At 55.2% G+C, this 16,956-nt stretch overlaps 1 protein-coding gene across 5 annotated transcripts in view; it reads right to left on the bottom strand.

Annotated features, from left to right (window-relative positions):
* The window catches only part of GSE1 (Gse1 coiled-coil protein), a 471,483-nt gene extending 454,970 nt beyond the window's left edge, over nucleotides 1–16,513 (bottom strand). For 3 of the 5 annotated variants that reach the window (XM_066349510.1, XM_066349515.1, XM_066349511.1), the window contains exon 1: nucleotides 14,097–16,512. In XM_066349510.1, the coding sequence (XP_066205607.1) occupies nucleotides 14,097–16,424 (2,328 nt within the window). In that variant the 5' untranslated portion in view covers nucleotides 16,425–16,512. Of the gene's footprint in view, nucleotides 1–14,096 lie in introns of all 5 variants that reach the window. The other 2 variants (XM_066349514.1, XM_066349513.1) reach the window with 1 other exon arrangement.
* Nucleotides 16,514–16,956: the final 443 nt, after the last annotated feature.

Raw genomic sequence — 16,956 nt, 5'->3', positions numbered from 1 at the left:
ACAAGGATATGCTTTACAATGGACAGCGTGGAAGATTAAATAGTGGTATTGACACCCACTACCTGGTACAGTCATGGCCCTTAAGTCTGTGCCCTACTCTTCTCTCTCATTCTGTAGCACTGAGCACGTAGCAGGGGCTTAGTGAAACTCCGGGATGAGCCACCTCCCATAACCGCTCATAGCCCCTGCTTACATAGAGCTCATGGCAGAGATGCCCCTCTCTGTCAATTCCCCCCCCCCCCGGCCCCACAAACATCTCCTAGGCAACACCCCCATCCAGACTTCCTGCAGAGCCCCAGATTTCCCAGAATGCTCCATGGAGACAGAGGCAGCTCTCCTCTGGGACCGGGGTGCCTGCCGGGATGACGGTCTACTGGCAGGCAGCCAGCGCCAGAGTGGAGCCCCCAGGAACGCCAGGCCATGGCCCAGCTGAGGTGAAGCCACCAGGAAGTGGATTTGGCACAGACTCCAGAAGGCCTACGCAGGGAAGCTAGTGAGCAGGGACAGTCTCCTGCCACCCAAAGAAATTCTTTCTACAAGTGAGACTTGCAAAGATCCACCCAACATGTTCAGAACAATCTCACCAAACAGGGAGGGGAGGGCCAGAAGCTCCAGAGCAGAGTCTGGCAAGAAACTTTCCAGAGGGTGTTCCGTGCACGCTCAGCTGGGCTCCTGCAGGCTGCAGGCCACATGCTGGGCTCCTGGGGGGTCCCCTTTGCTCAGGACGGCTGGGACACAGCTCTGGCCACCTGACAATCACGACATCAAAACGCAAGTGCCCAGAAACTTACCAGGAAGGGGCTTCTCTCAGAACCACTCTCCCAAAGCAGCTGGCAGGGTCGAGCTGCAGAACAAGTATGACTCCCACTCCTGACACCGACGGCTATGTGGCCTTGGGCCAGTCACTTTCCTCTCTGAACCTCAGAGGCCTTGATTTTCAGATGGGGGAGTTCAGATAAAACAGACTTCAATATATGGGAGAGGTAGGACACCTCGTTGGGAAGACAGGGCCAATCCATCAGAAAGACAAGGCAATCATAAATGGGGCAGGGGCTTCCAAATTCATGAAGCAAAAATTGATAAATTTATTTTTTTTTTTTTAGCAGAGACAGAGAGAGTCAGAGAGAGGGACAGACAGACAGGAAGGGAGAGAGATAAGAAACATCAATTCTTCGTTGCAGTTCCTTAATTGTCCATTGATTTCTCATATGTGCCTTGAAGGGGGGGAGGATACAGCAGACCGAGTGACCCCTTGCTCGAGCCAGCGACCTTGGGCTCAAGCTGGTGAACCTTGCTCAAACCAGATGAACCCACGCTCAAGCTGGCAACCTCGGGGTCTCGAACCTGGGTCGTCCGCATCCCAGTCCAACGCTCTATCCCCTGTGCAACTGCCTGGTCAGGCAAAAATTGATAAAATTAAAGGGAGAAAAAGACTACTACAAATCCAATTGTAGTAGGACTTCACACTCTCCCTTAGGGAATATGATACAGGTATGTGCGTGTGCGTGCGCACATGCACATGTGGGGAGGATGGAAGGGTGAGTGTGAGTGTGTGTGTGCAATGAGAGGGAGTGGATAAGTGAAGGTGTAGGCATGTGTGACAGAGAAGGTGAGTGTGTCTGAGGAGGGATGTCTGTGCACAAGCTGGAGGACAAATGGGGGGAAGGACCGCAATAACCCACTGTTCCTCCCATTCAGACAGCCCCCGTGCCTCCCTGCCTCTCTGCCTGCCTACCTTGGGACTGCCCTGAAACCAGTCCTTAAGCCCCAGAGAAAGGGCCTGTTCATCCCTGTCCCCTGGCAAGTGACAAGGAACAGATGAGCATGGTCCAGGTTTTGATTATTAATGGGAAAAAAATCAGCAATCACACCTCGTGAGAGCTCTTAAAACCAAGCTCCCCATCCTCCTACAGATTTTGAAAAGAAAAGAAAAGGCCGAGTTTCAGAAAGAGAAGGAGGGAGAGGGGTGAGGAGGATCAGGCCACCAACCAAGCCTCCTGCTCACACGCAGAGCAGAGAAGGCAGGAAGAGAGACCATTGGAAGATGGTCAACACTACACCCCAGCCCAGAGCAGGGCTGAGGGCAGTAAATCAAGCAGCCATTTTTTGTGCTTAGTTGGCGCTGTGCAAATCCACTGGCAAACCCTCAGCTCCGACACCAGTAGGAACATGTAGGGTTTTGTTCCCAGAACGGCCTTACCCACCACCTCTAACCCCAGCAAGACCCAACACTGGACCTCTGCAGGGGCCCTGTGCGTCCTGTTCCCACCAGACTGGCCCCTGGGCCCAGCTGGCTCCTGGTGTCCCTGGCACTCAGCCCTCAGTGCAGACAGCCCTGTCGAAGAGCCCACAACCCAGTGAAACCAGCACAGATCTATGCTCTGCACGTTCTGGGCCTCCCTTGTCCAGCAGCCCCCAGGACATCACACAATCACACAAAAGAAAAAATAGTGCACGGCTGAGGGAAAGACCATCCAGAAGGTAAGAGGGAACCCAGCCGCTCAGAGGAATCCGCATTAAAGTTTTGGCAACACTGCCAAGCGAAGGACACGCTCTCAGGCTCCCCCAGCCTTCCTGGACTCGGACCAGACACAGTGCTGGGGACAAGCAGGACCCTTCGGAGCCCCCTTGGCCCTGTCCCACTGTGTGGGAGTTTGAAAGACCACGCCTGCCACCCACCTGCCCCCATCCCTCCATGGCCGGCGTCAAAACCCACACAAGCCTTAATCCCCGTCTGCGAACCCCCTCCTCTGGGAGCCAGGAGACGGGGTTTACAGGTCTAGGGAGGCTTATAAAACATTGCGGCAGTGTGTCAGCGCTCTGACCTCCCTCCGAGGAGCCCCCGTCTGGAGGCTGGTGCAGGGGCCAGTGCAGCCTCCTATGTGGCTCAACCAGGTGCGGCTGGATGCAGCCAGGCCCCTGCCGGTCCCCCGTCATCTCCCGTAAGTGCCACTTAACCCTGGGCAGGGGGGCAGCCAAGGCCCTGGCAGTAGACCACCTTGCTCCTGCATGTCCCAGCTCTGCTATTTACTGCCAATAACTCGGTCCAAAACTCTCAGGTTCATCAGCCTCGGCCTCTTCACCTGAAAAATGGGACTGATGCCACCTAACCGCAGGGCAGCTCAGGCCCCTCTCTATGGTCAGAGGAAGAATGGGTAGCTGGAGGAGCTGGCATCATACTCATGGTCACCTCGTTAGCTGGTGGCGGAGTGGAGCCAGTGAGAAGACCCACAGGAGTCCTGGGGCTGGTGGACAGTCAGTGGGCAGCTGTAGAAAGGTCAAGAGGGTCAGGCAGGACCCACTGGGCAGAGGCAAGCAGAACCTGACACATGGCTCACCTCCCACCTGCTCTAAGTTTCCTGTCTTGAAGCACATAATAATTTTAAGTGTGAAATATAATACAATTGGAGAATACCTTTAAAACACTGAAAAGGTTCCTAGAGTATAATCAATTGACAGGCAACATCCAAGCAACACATTTAGAGTATAAAATAGTGCTCGCTTTGGCAGCACATATATTAAAATTGGAGAATAAAATAAGAGATCTTTAAAATGTCATTACTGGCACATAAATTCTGGAAGGGGAGGCCTTGTTCATAGTCACCACTTATTTAAATCCTACCCATTTGTAGCACCCCCCATCAATGATTCCGCCTCCAGGCAGCCTTCCCTGACCCCCATCCCTCCTCAGGCCACCAAACATTGGCTGCCAGCTACTCCAGGCCCGGTCCTGGTTGGAACCTTCGCCCTCCCCACACTGACCACACATGCCATGATCTGCTGTCCACTGAACCAACCTTTCTTTCCCACATGCCTACATCCTGGCATTGCGTCTGGAAGGAGTGTGGACGCTGGAGTCAAACAGCCTGATTAGAATCCCAGCTCTAGGATTTCTCCATTGTGTGATTTTGGGAAAGTGACCTCCCCAATCTGTTCCTCAACTTCCATATTATAAAATAGGGAAACCTACCTTATAAGACTGGTGAAAGGTTACACGAGGTGATATAGGCAAAGCTCTAGGACAGTGGCTGGTCCAGAAAGAATGCTTTCAATGCTATCTGCTATTGCCATCTTCTTCATCATCATCATCATCATGATCATCTCCTTAGAGCTCACTGTGTCTTTGTGAGGACCAGTGTCCTGCCCTTCCTGGTCCCCAGCTCTGCCCACAAATGACACTATGTAATTGGTAGGCAGGACAACGTGGCGGTGGTAGGCTCTGACCTTTGAGGGGGGTCTCCCGTAGACCCTGGGTAATTCTTCTATTTTACTCTGGCCCGGCAGCCCACCAGGAGGAGGCAATAGACCTGAGAGGTGGCTGCTCCTGCCCAAGGTTCTGACTCTACTGAGCCAAATACCAACTGGGACCTTGGTGTCATTTATTTGAGGTTGCTGGCACCTCTGGAAGGAAATTCAATCCAGCAATTGATTTCATACAGGGTTCTCTACCAGACAGATCAGGCAGCAGAAAACAAAAGCAAGTGGTTGGGGTGGCCAGGGCTGGGTGTCCAGGGCTGGGTGGCCAGGGTTGAGGTGGCCAGGGCTGGGTGGCCAGGGCTGGGGTGGCCAGGGCTGGGTGGCCAGGGCTGAGGTGATCAGGGCTGAGGTGGCCAGGGCTGGGGTGGCCAGGGCTAAGGTGGCCAGGCCTGGGGTGGCCAGGGCTGAGGTGGCCAGGGCTGGGGTGGCCAGGGCTGAGGTGATCAGGGCTGGGTGGCCAGGGCTGGGGCAGGGAACCTGACAGCCACTGGGCTCACAGAGCCAAGCCAGCCCTGCTTGACCTCAGGGGTCTCTCCCCACTCCACCCCACTCCTGACAACAGGTGCAGAGAAACGAGATGGTTAGAACTTGATAGCCACATGGTAATCAAGGGACCCAGTTTCTAATCCGTCATCTGCTCCCATTTTACAGAGGGGAACATGAGACCCAGCCAGGTGGGGCGTCTTGCCCAAGGCCACTACACATGCTGCGGTCAGAATCCAAGGCTTCTGATTTCCAGGGCCATGGCTGGAGCAAGTCACTCAAGAACAAGTATTTATACAATCTGTTCTCAATTCTTAACACAGCTCCCCTCATCCCAGGGAGGAGCCAACCAACTCTCATCTTCAGACACAAACCCTATGCCTAGAGACCCGGAGGCATGACTGTGGTCAGGAAGGGGACAGAATCAGGCGTTAAGGAGTCACAAAAGGGACTTTCTTAAACCCATATTGTGTTTTTTGCCTACTTAAACACCCCACGGGGAAGCAGAACTCAAAGGGTTAAACACAGTTACCAGATGACCCAGAAATTCCACTCCCAGCATCTACCCGACAGACATAAAAACACCTGCACACACATGTTCACAGCAGTGCTATTCATAACAGCCAAAAGGTGGAAACAACCCAGATGTCCATCAACTAAGGAATGGATAAACAACATGTAGTCTCTCCATACAGTGGAATAGTATTTAGTCATAAAAAAAGCATAAAATACTGACATACGCCATATGTGGTTGAACCTCAAAATCGCTAAGTGAAAGCAGCCAGACACAAAAGACTCACACTGTATGATTCCACTGATAGGAGACACCCAGACTGGGCAGAGCCACAGGGACAGAACGGGGATGCTGGCTGCCACACTCAGGGGAAGGAGAATGGGCTGCCTGCTAATGGGTACAGGGTTTCTTTTGGGGTGATGGACATGTTCTATATAGAATTAAATAGTGGCAATGGTTACACAATTCGGTGAATGTACTAAAAATCACCAAATTATACAGTTTAAAAGGATGAATTTTATGATGTGTCAATTTTATTTCAATTTAAAAACAAAAACAGTATCTTCTCAGAATCAGCCCACAGTCCTCTTGCCAATAAAGGCCCCACCTGAACCTGACCGGCGCCTGAGGGCCTCTGAGCTGAACCCTCCCTTCCCTCTGGCTTCCCCACTGCTTCCTGGCCCCAGCCTCAGGCCCCTGCCTAGACCCCTCCTCATTGCTCCCGTGGCCCACGCATGTTTCCCAGCCACTCCACGACCATGGTCACAGTCCCTCCCTGCACCCAGTTTGGTTTGCTCACTGCTGGATCCTGATGCCCAGAATAGCTCCTGGGACACAGCAGGGGCTTAATAAAGACAGACTGAATATAAGAACAAAATCCTTTTAGTGACTACCACGCCTTCAAGATAAAAAGTCCAAAACTCCTGCGCTATGTTTACCTCTATCAGCAGTTCTCACCCCCATGCTGGAATCTGCTGGAGGCTTTAAAATAACAGTGCCACTAGAGCCACCTCTCACAGATTCTGTTTCTTTCCAATCTTCAGGACTCAACTTAGATGTCAACTCCTCCAGGAAGCCTTCCCTGAACACATCAATTTCCCAACCTCTTATGGGCTCTCAGCAGTCCCCAGCAGAGAACGCACTGCATGGCTACAACCAGGTCCCTTTCCTTCGCCCTCAATCCTCTGCTAGCACCCAAGAGCAGAGGCTGCCGAATTCTACTCCACAGTCCTTGGAGCGCCAGGTGCTCACAGAGCACCTGGTGGACAGCAGGCATGCATGCAAACATTTGTTAAGCTAATAGGCAAAATGTGTGCTTACGTTTCTCCAGGGCAGCCCAGGACAAGGGCAGAAGCAGAAGTGCAGCTGCGTCCCCAGCACAGGGCTGCCAGAATTACTTACAAAACTTACACATATAATTAGCTGGTGTTACTGAAAAAATAAACCAGCAAAAGTGGCATTAGGTTATGGGCCTGTTGGTCCTTGGTGTAACGTTGTCTGAAAAACGATGATCCGTGAGGTTTTTCTGACCTAACATGTTATCATCCTCCACAGCAGTGGTCCCCAACCATTTTTGGGCCACAGACCGGTTTAATGTCAGAAAATATTTTCACGGACTGGCCTTTAGGGTGGGACGGATAAATGTATCACGTGACCGAGACAAGTGTCAAGAATGAGTCTTAGCCTGACCAGACGGTGGCACAGTGGATGAAGCGTCGGACTGGGATGCAGAGGACCCAGGTGTGAGACTCTGAGGTCGCCAGCTTGAGCGCGGGCTCATCTGGTTTTGAGCAAAAGCCCACCAGCTTGAACCCAAGGTCACTGGCTCCAGCAAAGGGCTACTCAGTTTGCTGAAGGCCTGCCCGTGGTCAAGGCACATATGAGAAAGCAATCAATGAACAACTAAGGTGTTGCAACGCGCAATGAAAAACTAATGATTGATGCTTCTCATCTCTCTCCGTTCCTATCTGTCCCTGTCTATCCCTCTCTCTGACTCACTATCTGTCTCTGTAAAAAAATAAAATTAGCCCTGGCCGGTTGGCTCAGTGGTAGAGCGTCGGCCTGGCGTGCAGAAGTTCCGGGTTCGATTCCCGGCCAGGGCACACAGGAGAAGCGCCCATCTGCTTCTCCACCCCTCCCCCTCTCCTTCCTCTCCGTCTCTCTCTTCCCCTCCCACAGCGAGGCTCCATTGGAGCAAAGATGGCCCGGGCGCTGGGGATGGCTCCTTGGCCTCTGCCCCAGGCGCTAGAGTGACTCTGGTCGCGACAGAGCGACGCCCCGGAGGGGCAGAGCATCGCCCCCTGGTGGGCAGAGCGTCGCCCCCTGGTGGGCGTGCCGGGTGGATCCCGGTCGGGCGCATGCGGGAGTCTGTCTGTCTATCCCCGTTTCCAGCTTCAGAAAAATACAAAATAAATAAATAAATAAATAAATAAATAAATAAATAAAATTTAAAAAATTAAAAAAAAAAAAAGAGTGAGTCTTAGACGGAAGTAACAGAGGGAATCTGGTCATTTTTTAAAAAGTAAAACATCATTCAGACTTAAATATAAATAAAACGGAAATAATGTAAGTTATTTATTCTTTCTCTGCGGACCGGTACCAAATGGCCCATGGACCGGTACCGGTCCACAGCCCGGGCCTTGGGGACCACTGCTCCACAGGACAGAATAGTACGGTGGTTCAGGGCCCCAGCATCATATGTGGAATTTAAAACCTAGACCTCAAGAAACAGAGAGATACTGGACAAAGGGAACAAAATTTCAGTCATAAGATTAATAAGTTTGCCTGACCAGGCGGTGGCTCAGTGGATAGAGCGTTGGACTGGGATGCAGAGGACCCAGGTTCGAAACCCCAAGGTCACCAGCTTGAGCGCGGGCTCATCTGGTTTGAGCAAAGCTCACCAGCTTGGACCCAAGGTCACTGGCTCGAGCAAGGGGATACTCAGTCTGTTGAAGGCCCGCGGACAAGGCACATATGAGAAAGCGATCAATGAACAACTAAGGTGTCGCAACGAAAAACTGATGATTGATGCTTCTCATCTCTCTCCGTTCCTGTTTGTCCCTATCTATCCCTCTCTCTGACTCTCTTTGTCCCTGTTAAAAAAAAAAAAAAAAAGATTAATAAGTTTGGGCTCTAAATTACAGCATGATGATTATAGCTAACAATACCATATCGTATCCTTGACTTGCCAAGAGAGCAAGCAGACCTTACATGTTCCCACCGCTAAAAGGGTAGCCACTGTGAGCTAATGCTATGGTGGTAATCATTTTGCAACATATAAATGTATCACATCAACAGGTTTTATACCTTAAACTTATCAAATATTGTGTCAATTATATATTAATAAAGCTAGGCAAAAGTAAAAATAAAATACTGAACACCTAGATCCAAGAAGTCATTCTCTTGTTCCTAACTCTACAGAAGAGTCTGCCAATAAATAAATCGCTAGATATTTTCCCAGTAAGTCCAGGCACAGCCTCAGCATCCTGCTCAGCACCCTGCCACCAGTCAGGCAGGCTTCATGTGGGTAACGCAAACCACCTGTGCCTCTGAGGACCAGACCCTTCCTACTGACACATGGGGAAACTGAGCAAAGGCCACCTGGGAAGTGGAAGCTCCTTCCACAACTATGCCCAGAAGCCCCCACTGGGGGCTCTGTGGAGAACAGAAGCCAAGTTCTGCAATGCTCTCTCTGGAGGAAGTGCCCTCCCTCTCCACCACACCCACTGAGATACAGACCTAGAGCAAAAGATGGACCTGAGTTCCAGACATGGGCTCTTTCGCAACTGAAAAAATGTGCAAACAAGGCAGACTTGCCTAGAACCTACAACCCCTCGTAAAACACTCGAGGGCGAGATCCAGGGTGATCTAACCGGAGAAGAGGCCAGAAAGCTTTGCAGACTCCGGCCTTAGCCAAAGACAGCCACCCCTCCTCCAGCCCCTGTGCTGATCCTTCCCTGCTTCCAAGGAAGGCTGAGTTTTGAAGACCTTTTGTCTCCACTTCCTCTTTCCCAGTCGTCTTCAATTGCCTCCAGGTTTAGGACAAGGCAAGTCTGGAAAGTTTGCTCCTCTGAGCAGATGGCTCCCAACCCATCAAGCAAAACACAGACTTCCCCTGGAGGAGGTGGATGTAGCCTGAGAAAGGCCTAAAGCCTAGTTACTTCCCCACTGCTGCCGGGGAGAAGGTGCCAGTGTCAGCCCAGTTCCCCCACCAGATCAACCGCCTTGCCTAGGTGCCCCACGAGCGAGCCTGGACCTGGGCAGGAGGGGCTGCCAGGCCCTCCCTGAAGAGCAGGGAGCCGTGTGGGCGCAGATAGCCAGGAAACACGGGAAACAGATGTGCGTGCCGGGCCTGACAGGCGAGTGATGACAGACGCTCTCTGCAGGCCTCAGATGTCAGCGCTGAGAAAAGAAAGGCACCGCGGCAGCAACACCTGTTCTGGGCTCGGAGGCCGCCCTGGGGGGCTCGGCGAGGCGTCCCCACGGTGAGGGGCCAGGGTGCGGTTAGGTAAACAGCTGCACGCTCCATTACCCAGAACGCTCTCCAGACAGAGCTGGAAGAGGGAAGGGAGGCTTGCCTGCCAACTGGTTTGCAAGGAAATCGAATCGATCACGCAGCCGACCCATCTTGGTGGACAGAGCCGGCCCCTCCCAGCAGCGGAAGGTGCCCGCTGAAAACTGGACACACCTGAGCAATGCCGGGGAGCGCAAAGAGAAAGGGCCCAGCTTTTCAGCAGGTCAGGTGGGGCTTTGGGGGACCTCTAGTCCATGCAAACAACTCCTGCCACTCAGCTGCTCTGGGACGGGAGGAGGCACAGGCAGAGACAATGATGCCTGTCCCTTCTCTGGGCACTGCCACCTGCACAACTGGAGCCCCAGAGGAGACAGAAAGGCAAGACAGAGTAGAGGTTGGGGCAGAGATTACAGAACTGGACAACTGGTCCAATGCGGTCCTGTTGTTACTGAGTGACCTCAGGCAAATTACTTGTCCTCTCTAGATGAGCTTTCTCCTCTACGAAATGGGCATAGTGGCACCTCCCTCAATAGGGCTGTGGTAAGGATGCAGCGAGTGTGAACACAGGTGAAACGGCAGCACGGCCTCGAACACCTTATACAGGCATCATCTTCATTACTGTGTCCCTAGGGCCATCTCTGGCAGCCGGGCCAGCTGTGCCCCCTAGCTTTGAAGTGAGGGACAACCACTCCCCACCCCCAGCAGAAAAGTGGGGGCTAGGGACTGTGACATCAGAGCCTGAGGGTGACAATAAGAGATCCAGCACAGTACCCAGTACCTCAGGGATGGAGAATGAAATAGACGTCTCGTACCCTTGCTGCATGCCAGCTGCTCTGACATCACAAACCTTCCAGAGCATGATCATCTCCACTGAGACCAGGGCTCAGAGACGGCATAAGTCTTACCCAAGGTCACACAGCCAGCTCCCAGCAGAATGAAGATTAAAGCCAGGTCTGTCCGAAGGCCAACCCAAGGTCATTCTGTGGCTTTGCAGAGCTTTGTGTGTGACTGAGTTCCTCCTCAGGGAAGGACCTGAAAGGGTGGGCTGCAGCCTCCCCAGCCCAGCCCGGACAACGCCCCATCGAAGCAGCCAGCTCAGAGACTTGGTGGCTACAGAGCAGGGTGCTCTCCAGGGGGCAAGGACTCCAGCTTGACAGAAAATCCACAAACGCATCCAGAGGGCATCAGGGACCTTTCTTTTCCCTTCCTTCTTTCCTTCTTTCCTTCTTTCCTTCTTTCCTTCCTTCCCTCCTCCCTCCCTCCCTCTTCCCTCCCTTCCTTGCCTTTCACATTTTCTTTCACACTATTTAAAGTTGAGTCACTAATGAATAAATGCTTAACAGGAAATAGCTGAGGCATTATAGGAGGCAGTATGGATGAGGTCGTGGAACGCGCTTTCCCATCTAAGTGGTTTCCCTGCGGCCACTCTCCAAAGCCCCAGCCACTCCCATCCAAATTCTCAAACCACACACCAATGGGAGAGACACAGAACATGCACTTGAGCACGAAGGGCTTGGGAGAGGGCACAGAAAAAGAGTGTGGAGGCCTCTGCGCCTTCCTAGGTGGCTCAGCTGCGTCTTTGCCCCTGACGTTCCTGCCTAGCAGTCCCTTCAGATTGCTCCCAGCTCTCGCAAACGTGCGCCCTCATCCCCGTGCCCAGCCGGACACTGGGTTCATCCTCCCCCTGCTTGTGTTGAGCTCTGCAGGAAGTTGTACGCCTTGTTGACTCTTTGTCCCCCTGACACTGAAGGCTCTACACTTGCCACCAAATCCTCAGTAGCTGAAACAGCACCTAGTTCCAAATAGGCGCTCCATAAATATTTGCTGAATGAATGGGAGGAAGGGTTGGGGAGGGAGGAAAGGCAGAGGCTACGTTTCTGAAATCTACTGACCACCAACCAGTCAGGCGCTCTTACAGGTGGAGTCTTTGCTTCCCTCCCTTTCCCTCCGTCTAATCGAGCCTGAGTCCTACCCTGCTGCCCCCACCACAAACAGGCCCAGTGGCCTCACCACCCACCTGGACTGCTACCACTGCCGGGCCCTGGGTGGATTTCTTCCTGGCCTGTTCCAAGCCTTCAAATAAGAACTTTTCATTGCTCCTCTAAACCCAACCTCTTTTTCCTAATTTCAAGGGTTCTAGTTACTCCATGCTTCTTTCCCCTTCATCCTGCCCCCACCATACCCATAGGTACCCCTGCTCATCCGAGCCTGCTGGCTCTTTCTTACCTCTATATGTTTGCTCCTGCTCTTTCCCACTCCATCCCATCAAGAGGACTTAGGGATCAGAAACCTGGATTCAAAAGCCCCCTCAGCCATCTACTGGCTGTGTGAGAGTTACCAAGGTCATCTGACTTTTCTGAGTCTTGACTTAACTCATCTGTAAAATAGGAGTCATTAGGCCTCATAAAGGGCTATGGTGAGGAGCAAAAAATAACTTGCATTAGAAACGGTGCAAAAGTTAGTCTGACATTCAGCCTTCCCAAACTCACGCTGACCCCGTCTAGACAGACACCGGCTGCATGTACAGCCATACCAGGCTGCCCCCGACTCCCACCTCCCCAGCTGGACGGAGAACTGTGGCTTCTTTTGTTTCCTCATGCTCCTATCAGTTGAGGCCCATAGTTGGCATCTCATCAATCCTGATGAGTGAGCAAATCAACACAAGACAACTCGGCACAGTTTGGATGTTCTGCAGAAAACATGCTGTCTGAGAGGCCCCACAGACAGCACTTGGATTACTCCATGAGACACCATCGTGAAGCTGAAGATCAGCACCCAACCTGCAAACCCGAAGCCTTGGGGAAGATCGACCTGCATCCTAGAAAAAAAACGGCCCCAACACACTGGGTGGACAGGAGGATCCCACTACGATCCAAGCACTTAATGTTCTGGGAGCATTTAAGTTGCCCCGATTCATTTAATTCTCACAATGACCCTACAAGGCAGATAGATGATAGAGATTTCCTCCTCGAGCAAGGAAACGAGCTCAGGATTATCTATTAGCGAGGATAATAAACAAACTCACAGGCACTGGTTTCCAAGAGAAAAGATAGAATTGGAACCTGGCCCTGTCCTGCTCCGAAGCCAGGCCCTTCTGGAAACAAGCAATGGTTCAGAATTGCAGCAGCAAGCGCTGCACAGATGTTGCCATCCGCCACAAGGGAGAGGTGATACACTCCACCATGCAAAACGCGAGGCCGTTGCGCCAAAGCCCCCCAAAGGCAGCTCTAAAGTCCAAAGCAACATCGGTGAAGAAGGAACCCTGGACAGAGCATGAGGCCTGGGGCCACCTACATGAGGGGAGGTGGCCAAATTCAGACAGGGTCCAGTTTATAGGTGCCACCACCACACACACATGAACACATGGGAAGCAGGACCAGGAACCTCTCAAACAGATGGGATGACTATTCTTGTACAGGCCAGAGACAACCTTCCCCATCCCCGTGCCCTGCCGGCCCCTCGCCCAGCGCCTACCACTATAGGCATCTGATTGAAAGCTGGTCTGTCTTTGGTGGAAATCAGGATTCATGGCCCTCATGGCTGTGATGGTGATCACAGCTCACAGATGCCCACTTCAGACTCACCAGGGGGTAGCTCCTGCTTCGGCCTTTGCAAAGCCGGATCTGAAATGAACCGAGCCCTGTCTGGCTCCTCCTGGGCAGGCGGCGTGAAGACAGGCGCCTTATAAACAGGCCCAGCGCCAGGCCTCCTGCCTCCTCCTGCACAGCTGACTTGCAAAGAAGAAAGACTCACTACCCACAGGGGGAAAAGTCTGTTTAGGCCACTGTCCCCCTGGGTCCCAAATCCCCAGGTCTGGAAATCTATCTGTTGTTAAGCAACCAGTCACAAAGGAAAAGTGTGAACTTGGGTGGAAAACTCTGGAAGAGCTAAGCCGCTAGAGAGCTAGAGTGAAGGGGATCTTCCACCTCTGATGTGTCTGAAACCGGGGTAAGTAAGGAGACCTCCTGGTGACCTGTGTGGTTGGACTAATTACCAATGTTATCAGACGGACGACAGACATGCCCCGAACTTCCTCTGTTTGATAGATTCTGCTGCAAACACACCCAAGTTCAGGCTCATGCCTGGTGTTTTCAGCAGTGCCCTATTCCTCCATAAGACCACTCCTGGCCCCCAATTCCTCTAATCTGCGACATGCCTCTGAGCTCAGCCAGGCCAGGAAAGCCACCAAACACCATCCTGGTGACTCACGGAGGGCACCACCTGCTGGGACACACCACACAAAATCAGTGCAAATTCCTCCTGGCAAAAGAACAGAAGACACCTTTCCTTTTCCCGCACAAATTTCAGAGGATGAGAAACGCCGCTTACCTTTATCGTCGCGGCCACTGGGGAGCTCCAGCCTATGGGTCCCTGGCGGGTCAGTCCTTGGCCAGCACACACCAGGGTCCCACACTCCATGCAGGCACCAATGATCAGCTGCCGCCCGTCGTCCACCAGCAGGCTGTGGCTTGCTCGCAGGGTATAGAGAAACAAGGGCAGCCGGGCCACCCGCACAGCCTTCAGCCCAAGACACCGCTTCCTCTCCTGCTGGCAGAAGAAGCACACAAACGTGTCCACTTGGTACTGCCGAGACCAGGCACTGACAGCGTGGTGGGCATTGCGTGCTTCGTGCTGCAGCCACTGGCCTAGCAAGTCATGGTAGCAGAGCACACAGGTGGCCACCAGGCCAGTGGAGTCGGCAGGCCTGGCACGTGGGGCGGGTGGGTAAACTGTGAGGAAAGGGAAGAAGGGCTCCTTCTCGCCCAAGCAACTGGAGGGGTTCACGTTGAGCTGGAACTCCCTCCCGGGGCCCAGCTCAGCCCCACAGATGTAGCAGATGGACAGGGTGCTGCCCTGGGTCGATGCAGGTGGCTCGGAGAGGGCAGGGTCGGAGGCAGGGAAGGCCTGGTGGTACCTGCCCAGAAAGCCCTGCACGGAGGTGATGAGCTCCTCATTCTGGCAAGCCCGGTACAGGGCCCATATGTCCTCCAGGACGCTGAAGCACTTGGGGCAACTACGGACCTCACAGCGCTTGTTGGGGCCTCGGGCATTGGGGGGACAAGGCAGGAGGCTGAGGAAGGGGAAATGCATGGTGCTCCTGGCATTGCCATTGAGAATCCTGGAGGCCACTGCCCGGGCATCTGGGGTACAGTCCTCCCCACAGAGGTAGCAGGCCTCTGGCAAAGTTCCTGAGGGTGGGCCCTCTTCCCTTGGGAGCCTCCTGCCCTTGGAGGCCATGCCGGGGGCGTGGCTGTTCAGAGGCACTACATACAGTCGCTGCAGGACAGGCACACTAGCCAGCTCAAAGCTTTGCCACTGCTGCATGAGGGAGGAGAAGCAGCAGGGGCACACCAGGGTGCTGCCTCCCTCGCTGATGGGCTGAGCCCCGGGAGGTGGACTATGCAGCCACAGGAAGGGGAAAAAGGGGGCCTGGGCCAGCTTCTCCTGCTTCTGCACGTGGATCTGGTGCTGCGAGGCTGGGGACAGCGCCGACCCACAGATGTAGCAGCAAAGGCCCTCTGGTGGAGCAGCCCGACTTTCAAGAGAAACCCGGGGTACACGGCCACCGTTTTCCCTCTCTTTGGGGCCGCCGGAGCGCGGGAGAGGCTGCTCCTTTCGGTCCTCCTCCTCGCTGGTGATGTTGATATCACTGTCCTCGGATAGGCGGTATCCTCCACGGGATTCCCCTAGCAGCCTGCTGTCCGGAGCGTTGGTGGCCCTGCCTGAAGGAGCTCCTTTCATGCCATCTGCAGGGGCTACTTGGGCTGGAAGGGCTTGCCAAGGGTCCTGAATGCCTCTCAAGACACTGGCCCGGGGCTCAGGGACCCAGTGTCTTCCAATGCCTTTCTGCCTGCGCCTAATGCCTGTCCTGGGCTCTCCGTCCACGTGGAGCTTTGAGAGGTCCTCCTCCTCCTCCTCCAAGTCACCCTGCGCGGGGGTCTCGGCGCTCTGTCCCGACGGGGGTCCCGTCACCAGCCTCCACTCTTGGCAGCGGCCCCCTCGAGGCTCAGGCCCCGGAGTGGCCCGCGCCGCTGGCGCCCCGTCCTGGCGGGGACTTACGGTGTCGCGCGCGACAGGGTCGGGCTCTGAGAGGGGGTCGGTGTCCGATAGCTCCGACAGCTCCGAGTCCCGAGGCTCTTCGGTGGCGGCTCGCGGACCCGGGCCGCCGCCACCGTCGTCGTCGTCGTCGTCGTCGCCCGCCGCGCCGCCCAGCGCGTAGGCGACGTTCCACTCGCGGGGGGCCCCAGCGCCCCCGCGGCGCCCGCCCGCGCCCGCGTCGCACTGGTGGGGCCGCTTCAGCCAGTACATGCGCTTGTCCACAGGCGTGCGGGCGCGCTCGAAGGCGGCCCACTGCTCCCCCAGAAAGCAGCGGCACACGGCGCACACCAGCACGCAGCCGTCGGCCGGGGACAGCTCTCGCGCGCCGGGCGCCGGCTCCTGCTGCTGCAGGAACGGGAAGAAGGGCTGCGCCGGGGTCCCCGCGCCCGCCGCCGCCGCCGCCGCCGCGGGCTGCTTCACCTGCAGCTTCAGCTCCTTGCCGCGCCCGATGCCGCCGCCGCAGATGAAGCAGGAGAGCGGCGCGCCACCGCCGCCCGCTGCCCGCTCGCCCACGGCGGCCATGAGCCGCTGCTTGCGGGAGACCGGCCGCCCGCTCATGGCCGCCCCGCGCCGCCCTCAGCGCCCGCCCGCGCCGCCGCCGCCTCGCCCAACTTGGAGCATGTGTGCGCGCCGCAAAGTTTGGCGGCGGGCGGTCGGCGCGGGCGCGGGAGCTCCGCCGCTCTCAGGGGCGTCCCCCCCCCGCCCCCGGCCCGCCCAGCCCCCGGCGGCGCCGCGCCCAGCGCGCCCGGAACGCAGCGGCGGCGGCGGCGGCGGGCCCCGGGCGGCTGGAGCGGCAGCCGCATGTGCGAGCTCGGCGCCTGCCAAAGCGTTGGGTCATTTAATTGGGGAGGAGGAAGGCGGGGCGGCGGGCGGCGCGGAGGGAGGAGAAGGGAGGAGGAGGGCGGGCGGGAGCCGGCGGGCGAGGAATCCCTCCCTCTCGCGCCCTCCCCTTGTCCTCCTCCTTCTACCCCCTTCCCCTACTGTCCCCCCTCTTTCCCTCCCCCGCGTCCCAAACTGCGCACAATAGCGCGCCGGCTCCTCTATCTATTTTGTGTCCAGCCAGAAGCCGCGAACGATGATTCATTGCCCC

This window comes from Saccopteryx leptura, chromosome 9 (genome assembly GCF_036850995.1).
Source record: "Saccopteryx leptura isolate mSacLep1 chromosome 9, mSacLep1_pri_phased_curated, whole genome shotgun sequence".
Classification (NCBI taxonomy): domain Eukaryota; kingdom Metazoa; phylum Chordata; class Mammalia; order Chiroptera; family Emballonuridae; genus Saccopteryx; species Saccopteryx leptura.
The sequence above is the reverse complement of the archived record's forward strand: the minus strand, read 5'-3'. Positions and strand labels throughout refer to the sequence as shown.